The following is a 13,388-nucleotide window of genomic DNA, read 5'->3' as shown; positions in this document are numbered from 1 at the left end:
AGCAGAAGTTGATGGGGTGAATTTTGGCTGTGCACGAGGTTCGATTAAGGGGTATTATACTGTATTTCTATTGCGACCTTCCTTGCCATGTATGCAGAATCCTTTGTTCTACATATGCCCATGGCCATCCATTTTCTCGCTCCGTGCGGCGCAGGAGATCAAAGAGCAGATTTTGCGCCACGAGGTCGTCTATCCATGAGCTGCCTAATAACAGAAACAATTTTTAGTATAAGTCCCGGGCTGGCCGAGCTCTGGTACAACCAAGACTTACAGGCACACAAGGCATGGCAGGCCATAATCCGCAGTGAGGGCTCATCATCTGCAGATAGGGCAATGCCAAAGAGGTAATTTAAGTTCTCGGAGATTTGTTCCTGTAGAAAAAAAGAAAATCAGTGGAGCCCCCTCGACGGACCCGAATTTTAAACTCACCTTCAAATTCGCGCGGTGTACCGAGGAGACATCATATAATTCAGTCTCCCGGATCAACATCAAAGCCTTGGCAAGGCAGACATGTTGCATCGCGGTGGCTGCCCAGATACGAAATTTAGCCATGAAAGTCCAGACATACGCAGCACACTTGTAGAGATGTGGAGACTCACAATGCCACAGACTCGTATACCAGACAACAGGGAACGGCTTCCCCATCTCCGGCTCGGGCGGCGAGACATGGAGCGGGATAAACGAGTCCGCACGGCTGGTCTCCCATTCCCGAATACGCTGCTTGAGGGCGATCTCCCCCGCGATCCCCAAATGGCCCCCATAATTCCGGCCCGAGACATTATAGCAGAAGTCGATGGTCTCGGCCAGGAGCCAGATTGCCCGATTCACCCAGTCGCCGTCGCTCAGGATCGGCTTGGCGGCCCACAAATGGCGCAGGCGGTCGTCGAATGGCGCGAAGGTGAGCCGAAGACATTTCTGGTACGTAAGCGCGAACTGAATGTCTTGGATAACGAAGACCCAGAAGGAAGCCGATGCGAGGCCGCCCGATATCGCAGAACCCACATGCGAACTGATATACACGGAGCCGGCGAGGAGGTGCCGCTGCGGATCGTTGGACGGAGTGTGGGCTGGATTGCGGGATTAGTTGGGGTTCCCGACGGGGGCCAATTATTGGAGGGTTGCGAACATGAGATTTGCTCGAAAAAGCGGAGGATCACTGTGGAGCTGAGTAGGATGTCGATGGCAATTTCAAATTCGGGTTTCTCCAACACGGGCAGCATGATAGAGACGCAGCGCTCATGGTAGCTGTCGGCCACATTAGGCGGGATGGTGTTTGTCGTGCGAGAGAGATGGCAGGCCGAAACCGCCAAGCAGGCGTACAGAAGGAGCGGAGACTGACTCGCTCGGCGAGCAACGTCTGCCGAGAAATGCCATTCGGGGTCCCCAGCGTCGAGCTAAATGGTCAGTGGATTGCCAATGTCAAAAAGTAAAGGGGTGCTCACCCATGGGGCTAGATGTCTCTGGAAATGTCGGAGCAAATACGCTTCATTTACATTCGCCAGCCGTGGTAGGCTAATCGGCGTGGTCGAGGACGACGGCGAGTTTGTTGATGTAGACTGCGAGCCACCTTGGGACTCTGCGATGTAAAGAGGAACGGAACCGGAAGTGTCCGGCACGGGCACCGAGGGATCCATGCTGGACGACGGGGTGGAGCGAGCTTCGGATGAAGACCTAGAAAGCGAATCCGTCGCCGTCAAAGGGACAACATAATACTCAGATGCGGTTTGATCAGTCTCGTCTTTGAACGAATCTTCAGGATGTCAGCTGGATCAAGGCAAAAAAAAAATATTCATGTCGCCCGGCACGTACAATCAGAAGACGTTGGAACCCAGGTCTGGTCATTTGGGAACGCGAGATCGCTTTCCCCATATCTCGGAGGCCCCTTCCCTCGCAAGGATGGATTTTGACCATGTCGGAAGGACACCTCTTCGGATTTCCCTGGGGCCGGCACACATTCGCGGCCAGAACGCTGGCAGCGCAAGCATTTGGTTCCGGTTTTATCACCTGGGAAGCATCGTCAGAATTCAAATTCAGGACCAAGGAGCAACAACAACATGGAGGGCAGCGTACATTTCAGATGACGCAAACGACACGTGAGGCTGATGGGGGTTAGTTCGTGGGAAATAGGCCATGTGTTTGGGGAGACTGACCATCCCCTCATTACGCAGCAACGGTGTCGAAGACGGACACGAACTGGGAAGGTTTCCAGAAGGAGAACATAGTCGGCCAGGCCCGAGGACAATGGATAAATAAGTCCCGCGATCCTGCAGGGGTACGTTCAAATCCCATCGACGAGGGCGATGTTCGATGGAGCCGTGCGATTTCAACACTGGAGGCGGGGAGAGTGGAGATCGCAGGCAAATTGCTGGGTCCTTGGTGGATCGCTATTGCACACTGAGCGGAATTTTTGGGGTTTGACCAGACCAAGCTGGCGGGTGGTTGGAGATTAGCTCGCCAGAGGAGAATCGTACCGGCTGGTGAAGTTTGGAGTGTAGAGGTCGAGAATAAAATTAAATGCGAATTGGTCGGTGTGGGATTCGCGACGAGCCAACGTGGCCCAGGTTCCTCACGCCAGGTGCAACGCTCCCCACTGCGCCCGGCGTCTTGACAGAATCCGGCTGGATATGGTTGGCTGGAAGATGCTCCCCCACGCGTCCAGAACAAAGTTTGTTGCCCTCGATGAGAACCGATCGTTGCCCGAAGCAAAAAGATCGCAGGACAAGCGTGCTGGCTGAGAGACCGCGGCTTCCAAGGGTTGCTTCGGCAGGGGGTGCGAGGCGGGCAAAAACAAGCGAGTGTGTACAGTTCGTATCTCCATAACGGTAGCTGCTCTAGATAATCCGACTATATTGACCGAGATTCTTTATTTGGTTTGTCTCAACTCGACACGTTGGTCGGAGTCCGTGGGCATATCGCGTTGCATGCACGCCGCTGGCCAATCAGACTGAAGGGAGACAGCCAACCTTGAAATCCTCCATGCTGATGCTGAAGGATTATGAATCAAGTCCGATATGCATCGCGTTGTCGTCGCGCTATGACCTGAAGCCGCAGGGCACCAGGCTTCAGCGAAATACGCACTATGGTGTACCGGATGGGATTCAGCTGTCATCCACTTTTTTCCTTGTTTTGCCTCCTCGCCGGACGGCCTCGCTCAGGGAAGTATGCCGCGGATACGAAGATAGCACTTCCTCCCATGTGGCCGTGTGGCGGTGCTTGATGATATATACAGTCCAGCCGCCAAAGTCAAGCCTCCAGAAATAACCAGTGGTAGCAACCACTATTGGGTCGGCGACGCCGGGATCAACTGGGGGTGCCTCACCAGTCCCGTCGTGGCCGGGAGGCGAGCCATTCAAAAGTAGCAAAAGCGGCGCCTTCCGCGCATTTGCGCACCGGGATAAATTTCGCTGGACCCATGGATGGCGCGTATTCCGGGACCCGTCGAGCCCTGTCGATCTTGGGGGGAGGACCAGGTCCCCGAGCACGAGGGCGCAGGAAGCCGACGCTGTGATTCGAGGATCGAGCCAGTGTTCCCCGAGCACGCGTCTGCAGAATCCAAAGTCAAATGAGACGCTCGTAACATTTGCTGTCGGGTGTGGGGTGTGAAGAGACGCCGAGTATTCGAGCTGCCTGTTTGAGATGTGTCGGGCGGGTCTAGAAATGTCAGTTGTCAAGAATAATGAGCGCATGGATCGAGGCCGTGCGCTTGTTATTATTCATTGCACCCGAGTGTCGCTCTCGTATGTTTGGGCGACTTGGTGTGGATCTTTCATCGCAGTAGAACATCCTCCATGGTTGTGATGAAGTGCGAAGTGAGTAGTCGGGAACAAGTCAAGAATCCGTGATTCGATGTTGAACGACGATAACAAACGGGCGGGGAGAGTCAGGTGACGCCCCTCGAGCAATCGCGATCGCACGCGGCGATTCCAAGCTCTCCTTCATCTTCGCCCGCAGCGTCGGGCGCGACTGCAATTCGTCCCCAATCCCATCCTAGCATGATTGCATCGCCATGTCCTTGAATCGCATCTCCTTCCTGGAAGGGTGGGAGCGCAACCCTGCCGCTTTTCTACGGGGAGGACGGGACGAGGGCCCCTCCGACGAGGAATCCGACGCCTGGCAAGACCTGCCAGAGTCGTCGCTGTCGTCGTCGTTCCCGTCGACATACAGCAGACTCAATTTCAATCCGTATGCAGGGCCCGGCTGGAGTGAGAGCGCCGTCGATGATCCCCATGGCGATGATCGGCCCTCTCTGCTGGGATCTCTAGGTCTGGCACTCTCCCCCACGACGACGCGGGACAGTCGAGTGGACTTGTTGGAGACGGAGCGGGGGCCGCCCGATGCGGCAGGAACCGCGGCAATTACCCCCAAGGAGCCTGCGTGGCTGACGGAGACGACGGGCGCCTTTGAGGTGGGCGCTGCCAAGCGTGTCGGTATGCCGAACTTCAATATGGGCGATTATTCTATGGCCGAAGAGAAAGAAATCCACTGACGACCCAAATAGCTCAGGTATTCTGCGCCGTCGTTTATTGTTTTTTGGGGGCCGGCATTGTGTTTGGCTTCGCGGCTTTAAAGCCAGTTCTCATCCGCGAGAATGTATATCGCAACCTCTGCTCTCGGGAAGAGCTGGAGAACAATGTCCCCGTCTGTGACAGCCAGGAGATTCGGTATGAGTCGTAATCTCCCCGTCGAACTGACTCGAATGCTGATAAATCCTCTAGCTTGAATTTGATGTTTACAATCGCCGCCGTGGCAACTAATGTGTCGGCTCTGCCGGTAGGAGCCATCCTAGATGCATATGGTCCACGAGTGAGTGGAATCATCGGCAGTCTGTTCCTAGCTATTGGAGCACTCCTCTTTGGATGTGCCGACCAATTGCCCCTGGACGGGTACATACTAGGCTACTTGCTACTGTCCTTAGGCGGGCCATTTATTTTTATTTCGTCATTTCAACTGTCGAATACCTTCCCAAGGCGCTCCGGGCTGATCTTGTCCATGCTGACGGGTGCATTTGATGCTTCAAGTGCATTGTTCCTGATATTCCGGCTTCTCAGTGAACACACCGATGGCTCTGTATCTGCACGGAAGTTTTTCCTGACTTATCTGATTGTCCCGGTGTTCATCATCGTTGTACAACTCACGATCATGCCTGCAACCTCCTACAAAACCACGGGCGAGCTCGTCCAGCAAGCCGAAGTGCAGATCGCCGCTGAGATCAACGATCGTGTGGATGACACTATCAATGACCGCAACGAAGGCGAACGGCAGCGTAATGATCGACGTGTGCACCGCCAAAGCATCGTCTCGCAGATCCAAGGCTTGCTGGACGATGAGACGATCTCGATCGCCTCGACCGCCGGCATTGACGACTCGGTCTTCACCCATCATCCCCAGTCCGATCCTGTCGATAGCAGCACCCACAGACCTCAAAGTCCACAAGCCACCAATAAGCCCTCACAGCTCCCTTCAAACATCCCCAACACCCACGCCAGCGGCGTCTGGGGTGTTCTCCACGGCCGCAGCGCCCTCCACCAACTCCAAACCCCGTGGTTCATCCTCATCACCCTCTTCACCGTCCTCATGATGCTCCGCATCAACTACTTCGTCGCCAGCCTCCGCCAGCAATACATCTACCTCCTCTCCTCCCCGACGCGCGCCCGCGAAATCAACTCCGTCTTCGACATCCTCCTCCCCGTCGGCGGCCTGTTCTCTATCCCCTTCATCGGCACCTTCCTGGACACCTTCAAGACGCGCACGGTGCTCGCCATTCTCGTGGTCTCGGCGACGCTGATCGGCGTGCTGGGATGCATCCCGCACAGCGAGGGCGCGGCCTACGCGAATATTGCGCTGTTCGTGCTCTACCGCCCGTTCTACTACACCGCGGTCTCGGACTACGCGGCCAAGGTCTTCGGGTTCCAGACCTTTGGCAAGGTGTACGGGCTGATTATCTGCTTGGCTGGTGTGGGCAATTTCGCGCAGGCCGGGCTCGATGCGTTGACGCTGAAGGTGTTTGACGGGAACCCCGTGCCCGTGAATGCCGGGTTGACAGCGTTGGTTGCCGTCGTTGGCACGGCGTTGGTTGGGTTTGTGGCGTGGAAGACGTCAACGGCCGAGAATGTGGCGGGTGGTGGAGTAAGCGAGACAGAGACCGCCGAGGCCAGTGGCAATGGACATGGAGGGCATCATGAAGGCGTGCGGACGAGAGATTGGGAGAGAGAGCCGTTGTTGGCACAGTCGAGGGATGGCGACGCTGTTACGCAGCGGTCGTACGGGGCGTAATATATTTGCCAGGGATTGCTGGGTACATATAGTAGTATAATGCTGGAAGTACATACAGTCGATATACAGCTGGAGTGGACTTTTGTCACGGGTTGTGTAGTTTGCACAGGCGTGCCAATGAGATTTATATTCATATATGCGTGATTTCTAGTGTGCTAGATGAGCCGATATGATGCGGCAAACACTGGTTGCCGTTGCTTTCCGCACTGGAATAGACTGGCGATTCATCCGAGCAGCGACGGTACCACAAATTCTGTACCGATGGCAGCGTTGTCCAACCGATGTGTTGAACCAACAGTGATCCTGTTCTCAAGGAAGAGAATGGATGGCTGAGAGAAGACGGAGCATCTCCTCCAGTGCCATCCACAAGTTATTGTAGCGAGTAGCTAGTAAATAATGTGCACCGGCGAGAAGGGACGGATATGGGGCTCTCTATGTGCACTACTGGCCGACCTTGCCCGTCATGAAATATCCAAGGGGTGGCGTTGATGCAACTCCACCACACTCATCACGGTGGGTATAGTTTTAGGGCGGGTTGATGAGGGAGGGGTTGGTGAACAAGTCCTCAGCTGGCGGGAGAGATCTCATTCAAGGGACGAGATTCCGCAGATTCAAACCAAAGATCTTCGCCTGCTTCGTCACAGGCCTGGTCGTACCAAAGTATGATCTCCAGGTTGCGCTTAACGCCGGCCCAGGACGTAAGACCGGTCTGCCGCGCGGTCTCGGCCAGGGCCGACGCAAAAAATGACCGCTGGCGCGCACCATGAGCAGCGATACCGCCAAGAGTCAGTACCCAGAGTAGCAAGACGCGGGTTTTCGAGGAGGACCACAAGGTAGAAGAGTCGGTTCGTTGTAGGATAGACTGCAGTCGGGTTGCGAGACTGTGCAGGGGAGTATTTTGCGCGGGGATCGGGAAGATGACACCTACGCCGAAGATCTGGGCAGCCAGGCGACAGGCTTCGTACGTGACGGCATGGGATGGATGAGAGAAGTAGGATTCCAGCTCGGAAGCCGGAGGAACCAAAAGGAGATTATGTTGCGTGAGATTGCGCTGGTCGGCAAGGAGAGCAACGTCATAAGTGCCGGGAAGGCTGGCTTTGACAATGTTGATATAAACGTAAGCACCCTGTAAAGCCTCCGCCAATTGCGGAGCGATCCCAATACTGTCGAGTTGCCCGAAGCCATGTTCGATGTCTGACGGTCCAAATCCAAGCATCTCCTGTAAAGACATGCCGTTATGGCTGTCTTCGATGGGCCAATATGCAAACCCTGGACGAATGCACAAAACAGAAGCCGTGAGCACATCCGAGCTGCCAAAGGTTTGTTAGCAACCATATCCCAACACTCGCGATAGAAGGGATCTCACAAGCTAATGGTCGGGCGCAGCCCTCTGAGCTGGATATTTCCAAGCCCTCCGCGCAGCTTGACAAGTTGCAACAATCCCTGGATATGGATCATGTTGGGTGGCAGACAACCATAGACATCCACCCATTGTAGGCGCTGAAAGGGTGGATTGAAAGGGGTCTTTCGGAGCTTCGATTGTATCGTTTCTGCAGGCGCTTGATGATGCGCCATACAGATGACGCTCAGCAGGACCGCATCACTGACAGCGCGCGAAGGGTCTCGAACCGCCTCATTAATTAACTTGATCGCTTCCATCTCGCATAACTGCAGGGTGCGCTCTTGCCTGGGTCCAAATGTAGAACCCGGTACCCAGTTATTAAGCCATTGGACCCGCTGATGACACAAGGATCCAAACATAAATGCCGTGAAAAGGGCCGGATCAGAGAGGGAAAGTGGAAACCACATGTCCCCCGCTTGTTTAATTCGACTAGGAATAAGTCCTGGCCAGAGGACGGCATAACCTACAGTGGTCGGTTAATTAACTGGCCCTCTTAACATAGGACAACGACGTTTCACAAAGAGACGTGCAAGACATTGCATTGCAAAGGAGAGAAACGCACAGTATTTCTTGCACGCGTCTACTATCTCGGGCGAGAAGCGCGAGGGATGTGTGCCAAACGGATCGAGGGAACCCGAAATCTGGGGCTCGATTCGAGCGACTTCGTGCCATGGGACAAAAGCGGCCAGGTCATTTGAGGTGGTAACAGAGCTCGCATCATCGCTGCTATCACTGCTGTCGCTAGCATGTGATGGGGGAAAAGGGGAGCCTTGCCATTCCCGCTTGGGCGGCTTGTCGAACCTGATAGGCAGCCGACGGCCGATGCCACTGGCGCGATGCGACGAGTACGGCTGGGGACGTGACACGAAGGTATATGAAGACGGGCCGGCGTGGTCACTGCTGACATCCACGGGCGATATGGAGCCACGGCCGGACCCCGTCGCAACGCTGGACGAGATGGTCGACTCAATCGCGCTGGAGCGGTCCTTCGTTTGGTCGGAGATCCAGCGTCCAACATGCGCGCGCACCAGGCGTTGCGCTGTCAGGCGTTCGGTCTCGGAGGAGGGTCTGGCGTTGACGAAATGGATGCCGTCTTTTTTCCGCGCGGCCGCGGTTTGTTTCTTCTTGGACGTCATTCTCCGCCAGCGGGCATCCCTGATCACCGACGCTGAAAGCGATTGTCAGAAGTCCAGGGCGAAACAAACAAGATCGGCATGCTGGGGAGTCCAGGGGAGAGCGCCGTAGTCGAGGGTGAGGCGTGTGAGGGCGAAGACCGGTCGTTCAGGGTCCACAGGTCGAGGGGAGTTCGCCCTACGAGTGGACCATGACGAAGGGGGACAGGAGAGAGGAAGGTTGGTAGGCGATTAAGCGAGGAATCACATCCAGAGACTCGGCGACGCCGCACTCGCGAGAGTTCAAAAGGCGAAAGTGTCAAGTGGGGATGACAGATGGGAAGCTCCCGAGGCCCCGTGACCCGTGCAGATCGTCTTTTCCATTCCTTATTCTTATCCTTAATTCTGACCCGCAGTCGGACTGCTGCGAGCCATCTGCGAGGCGCAACGCGGCGCGCTCTTGAAACCAACCTACACTAATCTGCCAATCCACCACGCCCTCAAGTTCCCAGCTTCTCTCCAAAGTGCAGTGCTTGGAGATAACTCCGCGCCCGGCCAAATGGCGTCGGGGCTGCGCGCTGGATACGAAGCCGATTGAGGCGCCATCGAGGCGCTGATAACCGAACGCCTGCTCCCCGCCCATTTCATGCTCTTGACCCGCTCCCTCGGGTCCAAAGAAATCCCACTAGAATGGTGAAGAGGCCCTTGCTGGCGCCCGCAGACGCATATTGAATTTCCATCTCAACTGCGCCGTTTTGCCTGGCTACAGCAGTCCCCAGGCGTGGCACACGGACTGTGCGGAGCTTGTCCGTTGTTCCCACATCGACCGGGCGCCAGGCACTACTTTGTCTGCACGCACGACAACGGTCTGTGTGATACGTCAGCAGCTAAGCATCCTTCACGCGCAACATTGACGTCTAGTCGCCGAGAAATGGAAAAATCGGATAGATCTGCGACATGGAACCCTCGCAGGGGTAGTGCGCGCGAATGGCACTGACAGTGCCCTGGCGCTGCCGATCCCCGAGGCTGCGCTTGTCCTGTTGCATGCGCAGCGTAGGTATCGGTTCGCTAATGGCTGGAGTTGCGGAGAATGTCCGTGCTGCAATAGTTCAGACGCCCGGGATCAAGCGGTGCACTGGTCGATCTATGCGGGTAAGTTGAGTCGGTTCTACGCGCCGTGGTTGGTCAAGACTCGGAACCCTGTCGAGCAGGGTTTATTGCTTGTGCCCAAAAACCAGACTTGTCCAGTCGCGTCCTCGTGCCACGCAAAAGGGGCATGGCCCCCACTACACTGCGCGGCAGTCAGGGTTGCACCGCATCAATCGCGTGACGCCGGCGACTTCTATGTCGCTGAGAGGGGGTGGGAAGGCGGAAGTGAAAGAGAAACGGTATGGGAATGGATACGTGTGGTGCATTGGCGGCAAAACTAACAATAGGTATTCTTCTGGAGGAGGAAAAAGCAAAAAATGCACGCTCGTTATGCGGCTCAGTCAAGCTCCAGCAGGGTATATTTGCCGCTCTTTCCGGTTTGCGGATCGCGATACTGTTCCAATGCCTTCTCCACAACCGCCATGTAACCCAGCACCTGCTCTTCGTGCCAACGACGACCAACCACCTGCACGGCAGTGGGCAGACCGGCCATTTTGCTTGCATCATAGTGTTTCCAGGCACCGCGCGCTATCGAGTTGTTGTTGCCCAGACGCTTGAGGGCGGTCTGGTACGGGGCAAGAAGCACGTCTCGCACAGGGTCAACGTGGCCAACGGGCAAAACGCCCGCAGAATAATCCAGCAGGTTCCAGAGGAATGTGTAGCCGCAGGAGGAGACAGCGTCGTACATCGCCTTGTGCGGCAGGGCGGGCGTCGCGTTAACCGGGCACAGGATGAAATCGTACTGCTGCGGCTCCGCATCCCACCACTTGTGCCAGGTGGCGCGGAATGCCTCGCGCTGCGCCACCAGCGGCCACAACTGGGCCGAGGACTTGGGGCCGAAGTCGCGGATCAGGGTGGCCAGCACCTCGTCACGCTGGATGTACCGCACGTACAGATAGTAGAGGTAGCGGAGAGGTCGGGGCAGGTGGGCAAAGCGAGTCAGCTGGTCAGCGCCCGGGTCGGAGGGCTCGAAGCTGTACAGCGGTTGGTTGAAGTGGTGGCAGCCGTCGGAGTTGAGTAGCTGCGACGCCAGGTTGAGACCAGTGAAGGGGTCTGCACCGGCCGGAGGCGTGATCTCAGAGACACTGTGGCCGGCATTGACGAGCGCCGTGACTGTAGTAGTGACAGCCCTCTCAATGGCTGGTGTGGGAGGGACGACGCCTATAACCAGCGTGTTAACACGTACAAGGCAAAAGACACAAGATCAACCTACCATCGCTGCTCAGCAGGCCAATGCGAAGCGGCTTGCTCTTCGCTTCGGACTCGAGTTCGCTGCGCCAGGCGATCGGGTGGACGGTGTTGTCGTACTTCCAAGGCTCCATGCCAATCAGCACGCGGGTGAAGTAAGTGAGATCATTCAATGTGCGCGCCATAGGGCTGAAAACACTTGGAATGCCCTCCTGTCCGGCCATGCTGGTGCTCACGCCGGCCTTGGGCCAGCGCCCGGTGCTGCAACGGAGGGAGTAAATTCCACTCCACGCGGCCGGCACGCGGACTGAGCCCGCAACATCGGATCCAATACCAATGCGGCCGCCCTGCGCGAGCAGGGCACCCTCGCCACCCGTCGAGCCTCCAGGCGAGTAGTCCGGGACATGGGGGTTTAGACAGTGACCCCAGAGTCCGTTGGCGGACTCAAAGGAGAGGAGGGTAATAGGCAATGCAGTCTTTGCGTACGGGACAGCGCCTGAATTACAATCAGAATCAGGGTCCCATGCAGTGCAGTCCCCACGCTTTACATCACCTACCTGCATCCTTCAAGAGCTTGGCCATGGGCCCATCCTCTTGGAATGGCTTCCCAGCCAGGGCCGAGTAGCCCAGGGTGGTATCAAACCCCTTAATTTGAACCGAATCCTTCAGCGAGATAGGGATGCCCGCCAGAGGGCCTTTGAGGTTGATCTCCGACTCGAGCCACGACTCGGCCTCGGGGAGCAGCAGCTCGGTAATGCAGTTGGTACGGTTGTGCGCCCTGACGGCGACCTTGCCGTAGGTACGGAGCACGCTCAGCGGAGCGGTCGTGTCATTTTGGATATCATGCACCAGCTCCTCGATGGGCTGATCGATGATCTTCTTATCGGCTGCGGTGATGGGGAGATGGTAGGGATGGGGCAGAGCGGAGAAGCGAGCTGCCCGCTCCGCCTGCTTCTGGTTGCTACGGCTGTAAGTATACGTCCGGTGCGATCAGAGAGCTCGAGCGCGCTTACCGTACTCGACGGTACGTGAAGTAGTCAAAGGGAGGCAGCATGGTGAGTGTCGGTGAGGGAGGAAGAACGAGGCAGCACGGCCTTTTATCCGAGTCGGCGCAGCTCGTGCGGGGGATCGCAGTGTGGAGAAGTTGAGATAAGAACGCGGCCCGGCTGGAATCGGCGGGATTTCGTCCGCTGGGCTATTATTCCTGCACGACACTCGGGCGTGTTACAAAACGGGGCATTGGGAGCAAGCCGAGGGCTTGAAACCAGCTAGTGAGAATCATAGTCGTCGAATAGGAGTTCCAATGTTGCTATTGAACCGCCCGTGACCGAACAGTCGAGACTCGCGATAAGCACCGCGCCGGCTATTCCAGTTGCAGCAGGTCATTGCGCCACGCGATAAAGTTAGTTCAAATGCAAGATAACTCGACATGGTCATTTCTATGGTCATATTCATGGACTATCAACGTTTATCTACCACCCAAAATCCAATCCACCATCGCAGCCGCCCTGGAGGTGCGGCGGGTATATCTCCAGATGCCCAGGACAAAATAAACACGAAACAAAAACCGCCAGACGCCATGAGAAGCTCGCTCTGCCTCGAAAAGTCATCAACTGTCCTCGAAGATAGCGTTTGGAAAGGAATTTTCCTCAAGGAAAACACGAAGGAAAAGAAAATCCAGGCTATGGCTCAACACTTTGCAACCAGTTGTGCTTGGCCAGCCACCACACAACCACAGCCCCCACAATCAAGAGGACGATGAAGAAGAATATCACAAAGCCCCAGATAAGCGACTTCTTGCTCTTCCTGCGCTCACGCTCGAGCCATGAGTCGGGTTTCCTATCGGGCAAGTCAGTGACGGTTGGCGGCGCGAGAATTCGTAGCAGACTTACTTCTCGGACACGGGTGACTCGACATCGGATATGCCCTTAGCTTCTTCGTCCAGGTGGACGGCTGTGGAAAAGCGCTTCCAGAAGTACGGGTCCCGAACGAGGGCCATTGTGTGGGGATATATTTGTAAAGGCAATCGAAGTCGACGGACAGATGATTGTCGGATCGGTGGGCGAGCTGTGAAGCGGACAGCCCCTTGTTGCACTCGATGAACCGTGGATCGATCGTGAAGTCAGGATGAAGAGATGTCAACCCAAGAGACTAGTAGTAGCAACCGCTAGGCGAGCAGGAACATCACCCAGTGCGATGGTGGTGGCAGGATGCGATGTTACCGGCGTGGAGTCAAGCGTGGGCAAACACAAGATTAGATAGAG

The 13,388-nt window shown here is 56.1% G+C and overlaps 6 protein-coding genes across 6 annotated transcripts; 1 reads left to right on the top strand and 5 right to left on the bottom strand.

The window, feature by feature from the left end:
* Positions 1-67: 67 nt before the first annotated feature.
* On the bottom strand, positions 68-2,220 carry N7459_006259 (Zn(II)2Cys6 transcription factor; the record flags this gene model as incomplete). The annotated part of the gene is made up of 8 exons (XM_056945443.1): positions 68-204; positions 272-371; positions 430-1,067; positions 1,127-1,394; positions 1,443-1,750; positions 1,810-2,004; positions 2,071-2,099; positions 2,165-2,220. The coding sequence occupies 8 exons, from the start codon at positions 2,218-2,220 to the stop codon at positions 68-70; spliced, it is 1,731 nt and encodes a 576-aa protein (XP_056799778.1).
* Positions 2,221-3,098: 878 nt separating this feature from the next.
* N7459_006258 (uncharacterized protein) lies at positions 3,099-3,939 on the bottom strand (the record flags this gene model as incomplete). Its single annotated transcript, XM_056945442.1, has 2 exons — positions 3,099-3,651; positions 3,869-3,939. 2 exons carry the CDS (start codon positions 3,937-3,939, stop codon positions 3,099-3,101), a joined length of 624 nt encoding a protein of 207 aa, XP_056799777.1.
* Positions 3,940-4,006: 67 nt separating this feature from the next.
* Positions 4,007-6,273, top strand: N7459_006257 (putative MFS transporter Fmp42; the record flags this gene model as incomplete). The annotated part of the gene is made up of 3 exons (XM_056945441.1): positions 4,007-4,427; positions 4,499-4,661; positions 4,716-6,273. The coding sequence occupies 3 exons, from the start codon at positions 4,007-4,009 to the stop codon at positions 6,271-6,273; spliced, it is 2,142 nt and encodes a 713-aa protein (XP_056799776.1).
* A 565-nt stretch (positions 6,274-6,838) lies between these two features.
* Positions 6,839-8,811, bottom strand: N7459_006256 (uncharacterized protein; the record flags this gene model as incomplete). The annotated part of the gene is made up of 3 exons (XM_056945440.1): positions 6,839-7,583; positions 7,640-8,138; positions 8,238-8,811. The coding sequence occupies 3 exons, from the start codon at positions 8,809-8,811 to the stop codon at positions 6,839-6,841; spliced, it is 1,818 nt and encodes a 605-aa protein (XP_056799775.1).
* A 1,462-nt stretch (positions 8,812-10,273) lies between these two features.
* On the bottom strand, positions 10,274-12,178 carry N7459_006255 (putative acetamidase; the record flags this gene model as incomplete). The annotated part of the gene is made up of 4 exons (XM_056945439.1): positions 10,274-11,097; positions 11,150-11,620; positions 11,682-12,085; positions 12,138-12,178. The coding sequence occupies 4 exons, from the start codon at positions 12,176-12,178 to the stop codon at positions 10,274-10,276; spliced, it is 1,740 nt and encodes a 579-aa protein (XP_056799774.1).
* Positions 12,179-12,806: 628 nt separating this feature from the next.
* Positions 12,807-13,123, bottom strand: N7459_006254 (uncharacterized protein; the record flags this gene model as incomplete). The annotated part of the gene is made up of 2 exons (XM_056945438.1): positions 12,807-12,963; positions 13,017-13,123. 2 exons carry the CDS (start codon positions 13,121-13,123, stop codon positions 12,807-12,809), a joined length of 264 nt encoding a protein of 87 aa, XP_056799773.1.
* Between the last annotated feature and the right edge of the window lie 265 nt (positions 13,124-13,388).

Source organism: Penicillium hispanicum, assembly GCF_028827665.1.
Source record: "Penicillium hispanicum strain IBT 35686 chromosome Unknown utg000005l_segment0_segment0, whole genome shotgun sequence".
Classification (NCBI taxonomy): Eukaryota; Fungi; Ascomycota; class Eurotiomycetes; order Eurotiales; family Aspergillaceae; genus Penicillium; species Penicillium hispanicum.
This window is presented reverse-complemented; position numbering and strand designations above follow the sequence as displayed.